Source organism: Drosophila subobscura, chromosome J (assembly GCF_008121235.1).
Source record: "Drosophila subobscura isolate 14011-0131.10 chromosome J, UCBerk_Dsub_1.0, whole genome shotgun sequence".
Taxonomy (NCBI): domain Eukaryota; kingdom Metazoa; phylum Arthropoda; class Insecta; order Diptera; family Drosophilidae; genus Drosophila; species Drosophila subobscura.
The window spans coordinates 8,728,118-8,745,054 of record NC_048532.1 but is presented as its reverse complement, the minus strand read 5'-3'; the positions used below and the strand labels follow the sequence as shown (position 1 = coordinate 8,745,054).

General features: G+C 41.0%; 1 protein-coding gene across 11 annotated transcripts; it reads left to right on the top strand.

The window, feature by feature from the left end:
• The first annotated feature begins 392 nt into the window (after positions 1–392).
• LOC117894247 (basic proline-rich protein) lies at positions 393–13,865 on the top strand. 11 transcript variants are annotated; one of them, XM_034801197.1, is made up of 14 exons: positions 393–438; positions 634–775; positions 7,282–7,414; positions 8,698–9,029; positions 9,088–9,316; positions 9,381–9,893; positions 11,049–11,087; positions 11,160–11,366; positions 11,434–11,496; positions 11,574–11,615; positions 11,676–11,786; positions 11,852–12,052; positions 12,358–12,412; positions 12,813–12,876. In XM_034801197.1, the coding sequence occupies exons 2-13, from the start codon at positions 752–754 to the stop codon at positions 12,381–12,383; spliced, it is 1,920 nt and encodes a 639-aa protein (XP_034657088.1). In that variant the 5' UTR covers positions 393–438; positions 634–751; the 3' UTR covers positions 12,384–12,412; positions 12,813–12,876. The 11 variants fall into 11 exon arrangements, with proteins under 11 accessions (XP_034657088.1, XP_034657085.1, XP_034657090.1 ...); XM_034801194.1 differs by having other exon boundaries at positions 11,852–12,412; positions 12,813–13,077; XM_034801189.1 differs by having other exon boundaries at positions 406–438; positions 11,852–12,523; positions 12,554–13,865.
• The last annotated feature ends 3,072 nt before the right edge of the window (positions 13,866–16,937 follow it).

Below are 16,937 nucleotides of genomic sequence, written 5' to 3'. Positions count from 1 at the left end.
TTGTCTTTAATTTCTCAAAAAAATGTTAAATATATTCAGAAACATTCAAATTTTATTCGCATACTCTTACATCAACTGGGATGTGGATTATCGCATTCAGAATACCCTCCATTACAGGGTATATACAAATCATATGTTTAAAACCCGTTCCACTCACACACGCACGCACTTTAAGCCGCAAACGCAAGCTCTGGCTCTGACTCTGGAGTCGCGCTGCTGTGACTGCTGCTGCTGCTGTCTCTGCTGCTCTCAAGTACATTTTTTTGAGCGCGTCTTGAAATTCGATTTCAGTCTGTCTTTATTTTGTTATATTTGTGTTTCTTTTTTTGTTTTGTTTTGCGCCTGCCTCTTGGTTTATATGGCTAAGACGCGATGCGTTCATCTTCAGTTCGTCCAGATCGGTCACCACGGTATGAGCTCTAGTTTAGGCTCCCCAAAGTAAATACACACTCAAAAGATCCCAAGAGATCTCATAAGATCTCTCACAAGATCCGTGATCCATCTCACATGCAAAAAAAAAACCAACCAAGAACTGTACTAATTGCAAGGATAAACAAAAGAAACCCGAAAGAAAAACTGTATAGTGTGAAATCTGTGCTCAATCTATAATGAATATTTCTTCTCTTTTTCAAGATTGGAAATTGGATAACTCAAGTTTATTCCATTTATAAATTTTTTAATATACCTAAATAAAGAATTACTGGAGCGTTGCGTTGTGTCAAAAATAAAACCTTAAACAATTCGTTGCAAAATGACGCGTGCAGTTTGTTGCATGGTGAGTTTTAAAAACTAATAATATAATAGTAATAACACTAATTGAATGTGTATTAAGACTATTTTTAAAAATTGGAGGAAGGATAATTGGATATTGAACGGAAGGACTTTATGTTTTGTATGGAATTTTGAAGATTTAGACAAACGATTTGGAAACAATATCAGAAAGTTCCTTAGGAAATCATGATATAAAATTATTTTAAATAATCATCATAAAAGCTATAGTTAATAGTTAGATAGATTCCATATTTTTGTCGTTTAATTTGTTTTTAGTGAAAGCTTTTATAGATATGATTTATATATACATTCAAAATATTATCTTACCTTATAATCATAATTATTGAGCTCCATTCCGTCTGTCCTCAACACTTGGCGAGCGCTAAAATTAAAATCAAACAAGAGAACCAAATAAATAGAGGGAAAAATGCGTCTGACTCGAATATTTGACTGCAAACAAACAAAATAACAAAATGCACAGCAACAGCTACCCGCAGTAAAGTTTTGAAGGCTTCGAGAGTACATCAGAATGCAGCAAAAGCACAGCCAGAGAGTACTACTACTAATACTCTACTCTTTGGCATTTGTTGAGCTTCATAACTCATCAACAAATGATTCCAATTCCAATAACGACGTCATTTCTGTGCAGTACAACGTCCATGAGATGGACAGACAACAAGTCCGGGTCAAGTTTTGTTACTATTTTCGGTTTTATTTGCACAAGTACTTGCTTGAATGCAACTTAGTTGAAGGGAAATGAATGGTTATAGTACGTAATAGCAATGGCAATCCCCAGGCCCGGCATTTTACTAGACAAACAAACTACAAATACCGGCAATTTCGTAAGCATTTTCGATGAGTAAGTAGCACCTACTACTATTTGTTTTAGCCGCAACGCAAAACGTCTTGCCCATGTTTTTACCCAGTTTTTGTCATTGAAATCCAATCGATATTCGTAGCTGTTATTTTTTACACAGAAGATGCGTCAATTACCAAAAATGCGGCGACACAACACAAAAGCAAAACAAAACCAAGCAAAAGCGAATTTCTGCTCAAAAGTGAGAGATAAATTTGTATTAACTGATATTATCGGTGGGGATATGCAAATGATTTTGCATCATTTGTTACTTTTTGTTGCTGATTGTGGGGTTTATTTAAAGTCAAATGATTTGCTTAGTTCCGTTTGAGTAAGATTTTTGAGAAAGTTGTGGTACAATCATCTTATTTAAAGTCAAGGACGTGCTTCATTAACAAACAAAAAACTATACAAAAAGAGTGTTAATTTGATTAAAACCTCAGCAAATTCTTAGATAATATCCAACCGAAACATGCTAATTGTCCCAAAAGATACAGATACCCCCAAAATGTATATATAAAGTGTCATAATGATGCCGCGATATCATCTCCATTTCGCACTAGAAACAAATTTGTTTTGGCTTTGGAATTCTGTCACCTGCCAAAAGGCCCGCGCAAGCCTTCCCTCTCTCTCACTCCTGGGTACCTTGACCCCTTCTTTGCCAGCTTGGGGTTAAGCTTGTGGCTCAGAGAATTTATCACGACAGCATGCGGCTTATTTCTGTCAGACACGTACGAAAAAAAAATGTGGTAGGAGTAAAAGATTGTTTATTCCCTGCGGCAACAAGCGTTGACAGGGCGGCAGGCCATCGTCTCATTTTGGCCCAGAATTCTGGGATTTCTGCAGCACTCCCACTCCAAAAGCAGAAGTTTGTTTGTGGAATTTTAAAGAGTGTGCGGAATTTTCATCTGCCATTTGAGAGGCAGAGATTTAATCGGACAGAACACAGTCAGTAGTAGGCAAAAAAGTTGAGTTCGAGTCATAAAATGTACTCATGAGTGAAGTGTCTGGCATTCATAAACAGTTTGAAATAAATTAGGGGTATTTGTTCGGCTGTAAAAGAGAGTGTTAAGCGTGTTTAGCATGTGGGCCATTGCATGGATTAAGTTTACAGTTAGCGGAAGCAAAATATATAAGATTTTTTCAAAACTGTCTTTATGCATCTTATATTTCAGCATAAAAGATGTAAAATTAAAGGATCACTAACCTCTAAAACTTCTTTCCTGTTTTAAATTCTGTTCTTTAACCCCTCTTACATAAGAGTTCATGGAACTCCAGGCCACGTCCCATTCACTTTTATTGCCCATCCATTCTGAGCATTCTTTCCGTTCAAACTCTCCATCTCCATCGCTTTTTTTCGCTTAACTTTCGATATTTAAAGACTCCCAAAAGATTGTGGTTTGTCTGGCACTAATTTATGGATCTCTTCGCTAATTTCAATATCAAAATCTATAGATATAAAGATAGAGTGTGTGTGTATCTATAATGAAAAATCTAGAAATGCAAATGAGCCTGTGGTGATTGCCAGCCAGCGATTAGGAGAGACAAAGACTGTTGTGGGCAGAGGAGGAAGTCTTCGCTCGGTCTTTGGCTTGAACGCAAAATGTTATGCGAATGCCCACAAAATGCCAAAAGTTGAAAGTAAAAGTTAAAACTTTTTTATTATTTAAAATTAATATGATGTCACTCCCGAAAATGATGTATAACTGAATGCCAGAGTATCCGAAACGGTTTATTTCTTAATTGCTACCATAAATCTGTTCTGATTTGGATGGGGAAGGAAGCTCAGCGACAGGTAAATTGAACATTCCATTCCCATCATTGTTTTTGGGATATCTGATGTGGAATGAACTCGCATTAGCTTTTGGTTCTGCTTTGTTAGAATACCTCTAGACACTGCTGCCAATTAAAACCACTCGCTGAACTCGAACTGGAAAGGTTTCCCCTAATTTCAGGTTCGACCTGTTTTTCAATCGAATTTTATCGATCGAATCTGATTTTTTGGGCAAATTTTTATGGGTGGCCGTTACAAAAAAGTTTGCCAAGTTCTAATAATTCTTTTGTCATCACAAATGATTATATTTGTTGCCGGCTGAGGCTAAAGCGCTCATTAAAAAGTGTTTGTTTGACATTTTTGTATGTCTGGTTTATGTAAATATAAATATTCGATTTCACAAACACGAAAGAAATTTCACAATTTCATGGCAGGCGCAGCAGTCCCCGAACGAACGAAACTGCATCCCACAAACTTGTGTCATCGATTAAGGTCAGAGATTCCCCGCCGCATAATCGGTTGCATTTTCTTTTTTCTTTTTTTAGTGTTTATTAAACATATTTCTTGCTGTTCAATGCATATGGGCTCATGCCAGATTGACCTTGAAACGTATTGAATACTTGAGGTTTCGCCTCCAAAACCGCCAAAGGGCAAAAAGCAGTCAAGAGTCTGGAGATGGAGATGTCTTAACCGGTTTGTTTTCGGAGCCCCCGGAATGATCATCAGCGAGAAAATGTTGTAGCTGAAATCATGTTAACAGCAAAAGCAACAGCAACATCTCTGGTGCGTGCAAATAAGTCGATTAATATATTTTCAAGTTATGCAAAAATGGCAACAACTTGGCAAAAGATTCATTGGCTCATTGTAAGAACGCTTGAAGCATGCAGCATGGGTTCTCGTTCATTCTCAAGGCGTAGAGTTTTGTGGTTTTTTGGGTCATGCCGCCACAGAGGAGCCACTTGTCTTGGAATGATCTATACGAACAACGCCTCAGACCTGACGTGCCACTTGATTTACTGCATTTGCAACTCAAACTGAAACTGAAACTCAACCAAAAGTAAAACCTCTTCTTTTGTGTCTCTGTAGCTCACATTTTTTGGCCTTTTTAATTGATTGAAAATTGATTTGAGGCTTGGCAGCAGCAGTCAGCCAGCCAGCCAGCCCCCATTCACTCAATTGAAGTGTAGACTAATTATTTATAACAAATGAATTTATCAGTCTGTGGCCTAGCCCACAAACAGGGGTGCAAACATCATAGCCATAGGTCAGAGGTAAAGTTTGAGTTAGTTGTTGGAAGGTTTTGAAAGGATTATTTGCTGACAAAGCAAAAACTAAAGAAAACTTTACAAATCTGTCATTAGGATCCTTTAAAAGTTTTCCTGGAACTCTTTTTGCTTTTAACAGAAAACATGCAAAACCTCTTAGAAATTCCTTCTCTTAAATCCCTAAAGAGCTTATTACCCATATTTTTAGACATTTTTGGGAAACATATTCTACCAATTTCTGATCAAAATTGTGTGGAATATGTAGTACCTTTTATGGGGTCGCCCACCTTCTCCCAAAAGACACAACACATGATATCAATCATATTAGCACCCCAAGTTAGCCCGAGTTTAAAGCCCCCAAAGCAAACTTTGAACACGTTAGTTTTCCAGACAAACTTCCACGGGGCGGGCCTGCGAATGTAATCAACTGTCGAAACTGCGTCAAAAAATCAATAATCATATGAAAATTATGAAAAACTTTTGTAATACACTCCCTCCCTGAGACACTCACTCACTCGGTGATTCATTGAACTCTTTGGCGGGGCTTGAACTTTATTTATTATGAAAAATGTGAGCACTTCAGTGGCCTGCCATCGGGGGTGTTGGAGTGATAAAGAGAGAGAGAGAGACATGAAGAACGACCTCCGTTGTCAGCAGCTGTTTGATATTATGGCATAATAAATTATAGTCTTTTTTTCATGGAGATATGGGAGCAGTCGATTTGGCAACAATTTAAACTTGAAGATATGCCAATCAAAAGACAGTTAGCCATACGCACCAATCCGAGATACGATGCCACCAATTTGCATTAATGAGATTTCATATTTCGATGCCGTTTTCGATGGTCAAATAAATTTGTTTTTTATGAGAAATTCATTTGTCTTTTGTATTTTGTCTTTGGTTTCCTTCACATGGTTTGGTTTTCATTTTATTTGCCCCCACAATATAAAAAAAACAAGAAATTATTGACCTTATCCGCAAAATCTATAGCGGGTGTTAACCATTGTTATCCAATATGTATAATTACCAGTCATCTCTCTTTAACCTTAAGATAAACTCTCAAAGTCTCACAAAAATCAATGAAAATTGTAGACAATGAATATTAGATGCTCTACGTTGAGGTTTGTGCTAAAAAAAAAAACAATTCTTCTACGAACACAATGCAAAGTGGGACGCAAAAGACAAATTTGATTCCGTTATAGCAGACAGTGTGCAATGCGCCCCCCTTTTTTTTGTCTCCCTTTTGATTCTGTTTTCCGTTGCGCACTTGGTCGCTCCGCAGGTAGCCAAAGCCTCCGCAAAGAGTTAAGCTTTGTCTCTTACTCTCTCTCTTGCCTTTTCACACCCACCACAACTACAGGAACGAGACACCTTTGCATTGGCGATTCTCTTGCTTGTTGTTGTTGTTGTTGTTATTATTGTTAGACATGTTCATTCATGTTCGGGCACCACAAAGCAGAGGGAGAACGCAAGCGAAACTTCAAATTGAGATAAGAGATCGGCTGCGCTTGGTTTGTTTTCTCTCTCTCAGCATTGGAAAAAAAGTAACCAGACATCTCTTTAACCTTAAGACAAACCCTCAGCCATACCAATACACACCCTCATCGATCCGAAGGCACATAATTAGAGGCTGATTGAAGAGGAGGCTCTTCTCCATCTATCAAAGATCATAAACCAAACGAACTATTATTGTATTTAGCATAATGTGAAGGTCTTGTTCGCGCGTATGTCTTCCTTTTGCTGTTTAGAGACATATTTCAGAAATATGACTGCCTTTTATGAATTCTAATAATACAACTCGTTTCTGATAAGGAAATGGCCACAAAGCCGGAACTGTGAAACGAATTAAATTAACGATCTGAAGAATTTATGCTAATCCAAGAACAACCAAAACTTTAACCAAACGTAAGAAGAGCCCTAGATCATGTGGCATACATAGCTACACGTAGTTACATTCACTGCATTCATTGATTATAATCACATTTAGTGAGTGCCACTCCAAAATGTCGACAAGTGCATTAAGAACTCGGCTAATTGTCCATTAAACCGTCTGTCAGTGGCAGCCAAACCACAAGTTTGTCTTCAACTTTAAGCCATTTTTTTGGTTTTTAGCAAGAGTGTCTGACATTTTTCGCAGCGACTGTGACAAATCGAAGGAAATTAGCATATAAAATCAAGTTCCAGTTCTAGTCTTTAAACCGAAAACCGTCTGCTGTCAAACCGTTTTTTGACGAGTGAAGCCACAAGAAGGAATGTTGTGCTTTGATTATTTTATGCCTTTGACATTTTGGGGCATTTTTTTTGTGGTTTCTTTGGGAACGAATCGAACCGGATCCAAAATGGGGCTGCTGCGGGGATGGTACGAGACGTTAAAAACAAGCTCAAAACTTCCAAGTTTTTTTTTTTTTTTTTTTTTGTTGTTGCCTGTTTGAGTCATCGTGTCTCCGTATGCAAATCCAACAAAACGCAGAGTCAAAGCCGTAGTTTAAGTCTTACATTTTAAACGATTTTGTGGTCTGTGCGTGAGTGTGTGGGGGCGTGCCTTGAATGTGACAAATCTTTTCCAAACAGCTGTTACCATTACTCATTTTATATTTTTTTGCGACTTTTTCCAGGTCGTCGCTTGCATCTTCTTGGTGCAATGCGTTTACTCTGCCAAATTCGATGCAGAGAATCGTCGTCTCATACTCGATATAAACGATCAAAAGACAACGAATCAACAATATTATTCCTCTAACTTTGACACAAGTAAGTGACGAACACGTTTCCCTTTCCCCCCTTCCTGTAACCATTGCGCCGCTGTCTATATAACGTTGTAATAAGTTGCTTATAAAACCATTCCAAAGAAACATACAATCCCAAAAAAAAATCCATTAATTTATGTAAAGTATTCTCGTAGAAGCTCCTTGTATTTGTATCTCCCACTATCCACCCAACCCATTCCATGCAGTTTAGTTAGTGTTTTTCTCATAGATAAAAACCAATTTGTTAATGTAGTTGTTAGTACTAGTAGTACCTTAGTCTTAAGTATTTGTATACCCCCTACCAACCACCCTACCAACCCTACCAACCCCCCTTCGTTCTTCATTAGAATGTCCTTTGTAGTATGTTCTTTTGTAGCAGCTTTACTAAAAATTTCACCCCAGTAGAAATCGTAGACTCAAATTGTAAATATATATATATATATCGCTCAATCAAATCAATCAATCAAACAACCATCTATCTATATCTCTCTCTCTCTCTCTCTCTCACTCTATGTCTCTTTTTCTTCTCTATGCAACTATCCTCTTTCTTTTACATACTTTTCTTGTATGAAAACATGAAATTTTATATGAAAAAAAAGCTTTGCATACTCATACCCTCCTCTCACAACAAAAACCAAAAGAAACCCAACCAAAAAACTAGTTAAAAATTTGTTTATACAACAAACAAAACTCAACAATCAACAACAAACTCAACAACAACAACAACAGCACACAAAAACACCAACATTTTCTATATATTATAATACTTGATCCAAAAAAATCCCATATGATTAGGATTATTCCACCAAAAGGCAATTTAATAATAAGATGTGCAACGAGGCAGCCAAAAAATGATGCAATGAGCCCGGAATTAATCCTCTTTTGAGAGCCTTCGAAAGAGAACAATTTAAAGAAACTCTCTCGTGGCTATTGGACTTTTTATCTGACATAAAATTAAATGGAAATCTCTTTCCACAATATACATTTCTTCATTTGTTGCTTCATCTTATTATTAAAATGTCTTTGGCTAAACCTTTTGCGGCGCATTGTACGAAAGTTCTTTTAGATTCAGAAGAGAGTCAGTCAGGATGTTAGATGAGTCGATAGGATTCTTAGGGATATATCTACAACATTTTACAGGTTTTGTCACACACCAAAATCACACACACACACGCCACAAAACCCAAAGTTATACCTCTAAAACATTACTCTTTCAACAACAAAACAAACAACAAACCAAAAACCACAAAACCAATTCGTAAACGATCGAAAAAACAAACCAAATAGATGCCTATCGTTATGGCTATGATGTGGGAAAGACAGGGAACTTCCATCACGAGACTCGTGGACCCGATGGCGTCACTTATGGCTGCTACGGTCTGATCGATCCCTACCATCTGCTCCGAGCAACACACTATGTGGCCGATGCCCATGGCTATAGGACAGTGGAGCCAGAGAAGCCCGTGGAGACTTTCCCGCCGCATTTGTACAATGAGACGGATGGTGGTCCCTCGGCGCCTGGCATTCTGCTGCAGTGGCACGAACTCTATTTCCCCATTGGATGTGGCAAGTTTGCCAACGGCGCGCTGTCGGGTGTGCCATACTTTGTGGAGAATGACGTAAGGATGCGAAGGAGGAGAGGGAGAACAAATCCTCACTGATTTATCGATCTTCTAGTATAAGAAAAAGGAGGATAGCAAGGATGCCATTCCCTCGTTCTCCGTGAACATTCCCGTACTGAAGGGTTCCGACCAGAAGAGTCTGCCCATCCACAAGCCAACGGGTCCGCTGGTGCCCCAAGGCACAGGACTCTTTGGCACCGACAAGGGACACACGCATCGCGACTATCCTGGGGATCAGGCGCCGTCCTTCCACTCTGTGAACACCCTGCTTCCGGGCAGCAACAGTGAGAAACAGATCTCTCCGATCCCCCACCCGGCCACGGACTCTAGTCTTTCGTGTTCTTTTAGATGATGGCCAATACAAGCCGGATAGCAATCCCTACAACCATGTGGTTGGCCCCAACGGAGGCAGCGGCGGCAATGGCGGCAGCGGCTCAGGCGGCGGCAATGGAGGATTCGGTGGCTTTGGACCCAACGGTCCTGGTGGTCCAAAGGGACCGAATGGCCCCAAAGGACCCAATGGTCCCCCTGGACCTCCAGGACCCTTGGGCCCGGTCGGCGCGGGAGGCGGAGCCTCAGGAAAACCGGTATACAGGGATGGAGATCGCACTGGACTAGGAGCGGGTCAATATAATGCCAATGGCGATGCTACCGGTCCCGGCAGCGGCTCCGGTTTCGGCGCTGGCGATCGCTATAGCACTGGCAATGGCAACGGCGTCGGTGCTGGCGATCGCTACAGCACGGGCAGTGGTGCTGGAGTCGGTGCTGGCGGTAGTTATCGCCCTGGCAGTGAGGGTACCTACACGAGCACCTACACGCACACCGATACCGGTTTTCCTGGGGCCATTGGATACGTATCAGGTTAGCCTACACCCCCCAACCAACTGGAGATCAAAATTTGAACGAGCTGCGGAGGATATAGAAAGGATTTAGTCTTCTACTCATTATTTAACTTTAAGTGCAAAAAGGATCCCCGAAATGTTCGTTCAAATTTTGCTTCTTTCAGCGGGTTTCTCGTAGTTCCTTAAGCGATTCTCTTAACTTATGTTTATGTCTCTTTTTAGCTGATAATTTTTAAATTAAACTTATAAACTATTTTAAGTTTACTTTCGTTTACTTTCAGCCAAAAGATCAGCAATTCAATATATATTTTTACACATTTTCTTTGATTTTTTATGCAAATATTCTATATCCAGAAAGCACCAAAAAACACACACTTTATACTTTATGTTTAGGCGATAATAGGGCACGATTTTTTATTAGAGCACCTCTCTCTCTCTCTTTACTTCTTTCCCCAAATGAGCGCACAAATTCCACAAACTATATATGTATATCCTATATATATATCCTTTCTATATATTTTATATGCACCGACAAAAAAAAAAAAAAAGTTGAAAATGAAATGAATTTTTTGTTTCTCATTCAAAAGAACACACAGATATATTTTTGAATATATCAATCATGCTTGCACCGATTCTTCAGATATACACACACACACACACATGCACACCACACACACAGTTACACCCCACACCTACACACACACACACACACTTTCATATATTGTACAATAATTGCACCTAAAAAAAAAAAGAAAAATACTCGCTTGAGCAGTGGAACAAAAACTAATCCAAACAACTCCTTTAATTCCTTAACCCACTTATAATCGATGGTTTATCGATATCCATTAATCAATTTCTGGTTTAATCCCCCCATACGCTATATAGATATTGTTACTAACCAACCATTATCCTTGTAATTTTTTGTTTGCCGCTTTTGTTATGATTTTTTTGTGGTGTCGGTTGTCGCGGACTCCCCTCTGTTTTTGTATTCTGTATGTTATTTTTGTAATTTTTGTAGCACTTTTTTGTATTGTAATTTAGTTACTGATTACTGTAGTTAGTGATTAGTGTAGTCAGTAGTTGTTCTAGTAGTTAATTTGAATTGAAAAATCTTTTTGAACTGTTTACTAATCGAACGACTTCCCCAATCCCCATACGCTCTCTCCCTCTCCAGACGCCGGTAAATATAGAGGTGAAGATGGACGTTACAAAGGTAAGCCTCGTAGCTCCACAGTTCCTGTCGAGGATCACCGATATTTATATGTTACATTTGCTCTGCTTTTAGGTATTAATGATGGCAAATATTATCACGATGATTCGGGTAAATATGTTCACGTTGAAGGCCCAACCGGTCCGCCAGCACCTCCATATGTCCACATTGTGGGACCCGAGGGCGGCTATGGCGGTGAGGGCGGCAACGGCGGTAATGGCGATGGCGGCGGTGTAGGACCAGGCGGTCCCAACGGCCCTGGAGGACCCAAGGGACCTGGAGGTAGGGATACCAGAGAAGCGGAGGCCTCTAAGGAAAGATTCTCTAATCTTTGATGCATTTTTTGTAGGCCCCAATGGACCACCCGGACCCAACGGACCAAACGGCCCACCCGGACCACCTGGACCACCCGGTATGATTGAGAAAATGATTTCACAATCCTTTAGGACATCTATTTGACATTTTCTGTTTTAATTCTATAAAATCTAGGACCTCCCGGACCCAATGGACCTACTAGACCCGGACCTAAAGGTAAATGTCCAAACTGCTTCCAAAATTTCAGCCAAAAAACTAAATAAATTCTTTGTGCAGGACCTTTCGGACCTCCCGGCCCACCCGGACCTCAAGGACCAACCAGGCCAGGACCTTATGGACCTCCCGGCCCACCCGGCCCCACACGCCCAGGACCTCCCGGCCCACCAGGTAAGAAACAACAAATTCGATTTTAGAAAATTCCCAAAAATGTACACCCAAATCTTTTTCCTAAGGACCACAACGCCCAGGACCTCCTGGACCACCGGGACCCTCTCGTCCTGGCCCACCCGGACCTGGCCGTCCAGGCCCACCCGGACCCGATCGCCCAGGACCACCGGGTCCACCACCACCAAACAACAACGGCGTGCGCCCAACCACCGATCCCAGGCATTCGGACAAGGATACGCCCGGATACCTGCCGCCAGATCAGCCCGGTAAAATCTCGAACCCACCCCCACCATCCTACTCACAAACCATTCAGATCGAACCGCCCACGAGGCAACCCGTGATCAATTTCAAACCCAATTACGAACACAATAATGATTATGTGCAAAAGAAACCTCCCACAATCACAAGCAAAACCACCGTGAAGCCACCACTAACCTATATTCCTCCTTCTATCCCACAACCAAAACCACAAAAACCTCAACCCGCACCCGCACCACCTTCCCAACACCATGTTCCCGTTCCCAATGCTCCTGTTCCCGTTCCGCCATTCCAAACGACAACGATTGTACAGCCAAAGGTCCCGGCTATCATTATTGAGAAGGATAATAAGCCACCATTAACAGCCGGTAATTTTGATATTCATACATATCCACAGAGACCGCACAACGTTGAACCACACGCACCACCACCACCGCCCACTCCAGCGGTGGTGACACGATACGAAACGACTCCACGAACGACACCCAGACCGACTGTCTATCAACCATCGACACCCAGACCGACTGCCTATCAGCCATCCACACCCAGACCGACTGCCTATCAGCCATCCACACCCAGACCCTTTGAAAAGGTCTCCAGTCCACCCATACAATACCATACGCCACAGGTGCCAGAACAGCCACCGCCGTACAGACAACCCGTACAGCAGCAGACGACGACGACAAGACCGCAACAGTCATATGTTGTTGAACCAAAAGTAACGCCACGTCCCTCTCCACCATTGCATGTGCCTGCGTATCCGAACAGCGGCGACACCTGTGTCTGCAACGAAAGGACGCACCACTCATCGAAAACCACTCAAAGCACCCACTCCTCCACCACCACTAGTAACAACTATCCCCAAAATCCTGCCTCTGTTGACTTTAACAAACAATTTTCCGGCTTCAATGGACAAGCGAACTTTGGCAGCATAATCAATGCCATGTCACTCACACAATTGCCCGTGATACCCCAAGCGCCCGGGCAGCCGGCCTTCTATCCGCCGGATAAGATACCCAAGGGTGCTGTCATCGCTCTCATGCCGGTGGTGATCCTGCCACAGGAGTACTACTCAAATTGCGATGAGAATTCCATCTATACAAGCGGCAAGGACCACAACAGCATTATCGATCCCTTCCCACTGGGCGTGCAGCCAGCGGCCATACCGAATGCCTTTAGCCTGCATTCGGTGTTCACGGGTGGCGCACCCAAGGATCAGTGCATGTGTCCTTGCTCATGCACACAGAATTTGCCCAGCAGATTGCACAAGAAACGCGAGACAAGCGAAAAGGAGGCCACAGAGGTGAAGGCCGAGGCGGAGGTCAAAGCTGCTGCTGCCTCTGAGGAGGCAAAAGTTGAAATTAAACCTGTTGCGGCTGCCTCTGAAGAGGTTAAAGTAGAGATTCCAGTCGTTCCCGCTGCCTCTGAAGAGGTTAAAGTGGAGGCTAATCCCATAGCTGCTGCCTCTGATGCAGTTAAAGAGGTTCTGCCAGTGCCCGCAGCCTCTGAGGAGGTTAAAGTAGAGGTTAAACCCGCTCCAGCTGCCTCTGAGGAAGCTAAAGTAGAGGTAAAGCCAGTGGCAGCCGCCTCTGAGGAGGCTAAAGTAGAGGTTCTGCCAGTAGCAGCCGCCTCTGAAGAGGTTAAAGTAGAGATTAAACCGGTAACAGCCTCCACCGAAGAGCTCAAGCCAGCCGCCTCTGAGGAATCTAAAGTTCTGGCTGATCCACTGCCAATTGAAAAGATCAAGGAGACTAGCGACGACAAGATCAAGGTTGAGACTACGAACTAAGACAACGGCCCTGACGCCCTGACGATTGAAAACAAAACCCTCTCCCAGATCCCGCTTTAAATCCCGTTCCAGAATCCTACTCCCAAACCTCCCAAAAAAAAACTAATCCAATTTCCAGTCTTAGCGTCTAAGTGTTTTGAAGTTGAAGAATCCAATTGATGTGTTCGCTTTTATTTCTTGTGTTGAAAACTGCCAGTAAAATTGTAGTCTAAAATAATATTCCCCACTCAAGAGAGCGATGATGAAAAATGTGAAAGAAAATTGTAAGAGAAAGAAAATTGTTTTGTGACATGTTGTTTATTATGCATTTTGTGTATTCTTTTATTATTTTGTTTATTATTATGATTTCATTTCGTTTTATTTCCTCACTTCTTTACCAACTTTAGTTTTTAGTTTATTTAATGTCTACTCTAATCAACGATTGAGACGGAAATATTGAATTGTTATATGTCAAGAGAGCAACTAAATGAAATTAAATAAAAATTAAGAAAAAAAACATAGAACGTGTCTAAATGGTAGAGAGATAGCTGTGGGGAAGGAAGAAAGGTTCTCACTGGAATGGAAGGCTGAACGTCTCTTCATGCTTCAATTTGGCACGAAGGTGGCTATCGATATGTCAGGAATCAGTGCTGCCGAATGGAATAAATTCCGATTAAATTCCAAACAACAGTCAATTGTTAAAGCCAGGAATACTGAAGAAAGCCAGTGACCAAGTCCCCTTTAAGAGCGGCCAAATACCGAGTGGTATTCAGCATAGAAGAGAAACTAATGATCTAAGCGTCTCCTTCCCAAAATCTAATCCAGTTCCTCCCAATAAATTTGTATTCAAAATGTTCAAGGAAACGTCTTTTAATTTGAATACCATTTGACACAGAATTCTTTGCCGATTCTGCAATTGTAATGCCATTTTAAGATCTTTAAACTATTGCCCGAGCTGTGGTTTCATAAAGTGGGCTGCTGTTAAAGTTCAACATTTCTCTGGCAGTACCGCCACCCATGGGGCATTTCATGAAACTTTATATTAATAAAAACTAAAAATGTGAAACCCCTAAAAGTATAGTCTGGCTTCCTAATAATTCAAAAAGAGTTCATGTAAAATAATTATGAATACATAATCAAAAGTCTACTTCTGGGAGAGCCATTTCCGACTGAAAAGTGGTCCACAGTTTTCGCCTGAATGGAGCACGCTGTTGAGTTCTAACTTTTTTTGTCAAACAACCACAGCAAAGGAGCACCCACTTTTAGTTAGAACTTGGACATGAAAATCCCAAAAAAGAATATTCCAGTCTAGGGTCCGGGGCCAAAAAACGTTGCGTATTACATTCCAAGAAATCAATTTGGAAATATATTATTTATTATATTATTTTATATTATTATTTATTACTATATGGAAAAATAAGTGAGAATTATGTTTATCGATTTCCTGCCCAGAGGGTTGTCTAAGGCATGCTAGAATGCCTGCATCCTCAGTGAAATGTAGAAGAATTTGTTGCAGGGTAATCTCTTGGTCGAGCTGTTTTGCCTGCAACCTTGTTATTTGCTTTTCCCCGACATTTATTATGCGTTAACTTTCGACTACCCACCCGCTGCCAAAATATCCAACGAGTATTTGAAATGATATTCAATGGAAAATTCTGGTTACTGATTCCGAGAAAACAATCAGTAGCAAGAGGGAGGAAAACCCAAACACGTTGCAAATGGAAGCTTTGGTTTTTTGTCTTTGAGTTCTCGTACCCTCAGTGGGCAATGCAGAGTGCTCCGCATGGGTACAAGCAGACGGCAGCAGCCTGGGCCATCGGCGCGACTCAGGATCAGGGACAGAGAAATAAGAAAAACAAAATGCATGGACAGAGCATGGACAGGAAATGTAAAAACAAAATTCGAGACTAAGGAAATGCAATAACAAATAAAAATGCTGTTAAGGGTTGTGCTTTTTGCACTTGTTGCTGTCACTGGACTCTACTTTCAAGTTACAGATTCACTTACCAGCTATAAAGCTGCAAGGTGCCAAAATATTCAATTAAAGTTCTCCTTTCTCCTACAAAAACAATTTTAAACAATTGTTTTGCCTTTGCGTAATATTTTTGCGTATGGTCTTGCCTTGAAATTTATGTGTAACCCAGTTTTCTTTCCCCTTTTTTTTTGTCTTTGGATGGATTTTACGACTTTGTGACAAGTCAATAGCTGAATATTTGTAATGGCCCCGCATGGTAACCGTCCATATAACATTTCACACATGGTTTCTGTGCCTCTTTCGGGTGTGGTTTCTTCTACAGCTTAGGGCTTGAATTTTTATGAATGAAACTTGCACACAATGATTATGAAATCTAGAGTTGATTCTGTTTAACAATTATGCAAGAGGCCAAGCCACAACACACACACACACACACAGTGTCAGGGGTTTGGTAAATATTTGTGCAACAAACTTTCTGTGGATAATTGGAATTAAAGATATACTAAACAAGCAAAGCGCGTCGGCCCACTTGAAAGAAATTCGATCTGTGAACTGTGGATAAACAAAGTGGGGATTATCGAAGCGGAGGTTGTTGCGTTTTCCGTTTATTTTTTTTACTATTTGTGTTTGCTAAAGTTTTGTGAAAGATAAATAGCTCTCCGACAAATTAAACACGCACTGACTCCAAAATGAGGCATTTATTTTGTCACTTTGCGTTGCGAATATTATTTAATAATCACAGATAATCGCACAAGAAAAGTGTCTAGAATTGAGTATCATTTAGGGTTGCAGTTGCTCTGCCACCCAACAGAAGTTCTCTCTTAATGTATCTTTACGAAACGTTTTGGCCATGTTTACATGACGTATGAGTAATAATACTGAACTTGAGACAAACAACAAAACAAACGAAAACAAAACAAAAAGTGCGACAAGTGCGAGAGTTCGCGCTGGCGGTGGCGCTGGCAATGGAGGGGGTGGGCATATGAAGTCTTTGTTTGTGTCTCTGTGTCGGCTGTATCGTTTGTATCTCTCTGGTGGCGGGGTTGGGGGTATGCGCGACTTGAAGTTTGAGGAACGTAGCAACTCAGCCGTAAAATGAAAAATATAAATTGGCCTCTCCGTCTGAGAAGCAGAATTATTTAACGTACAA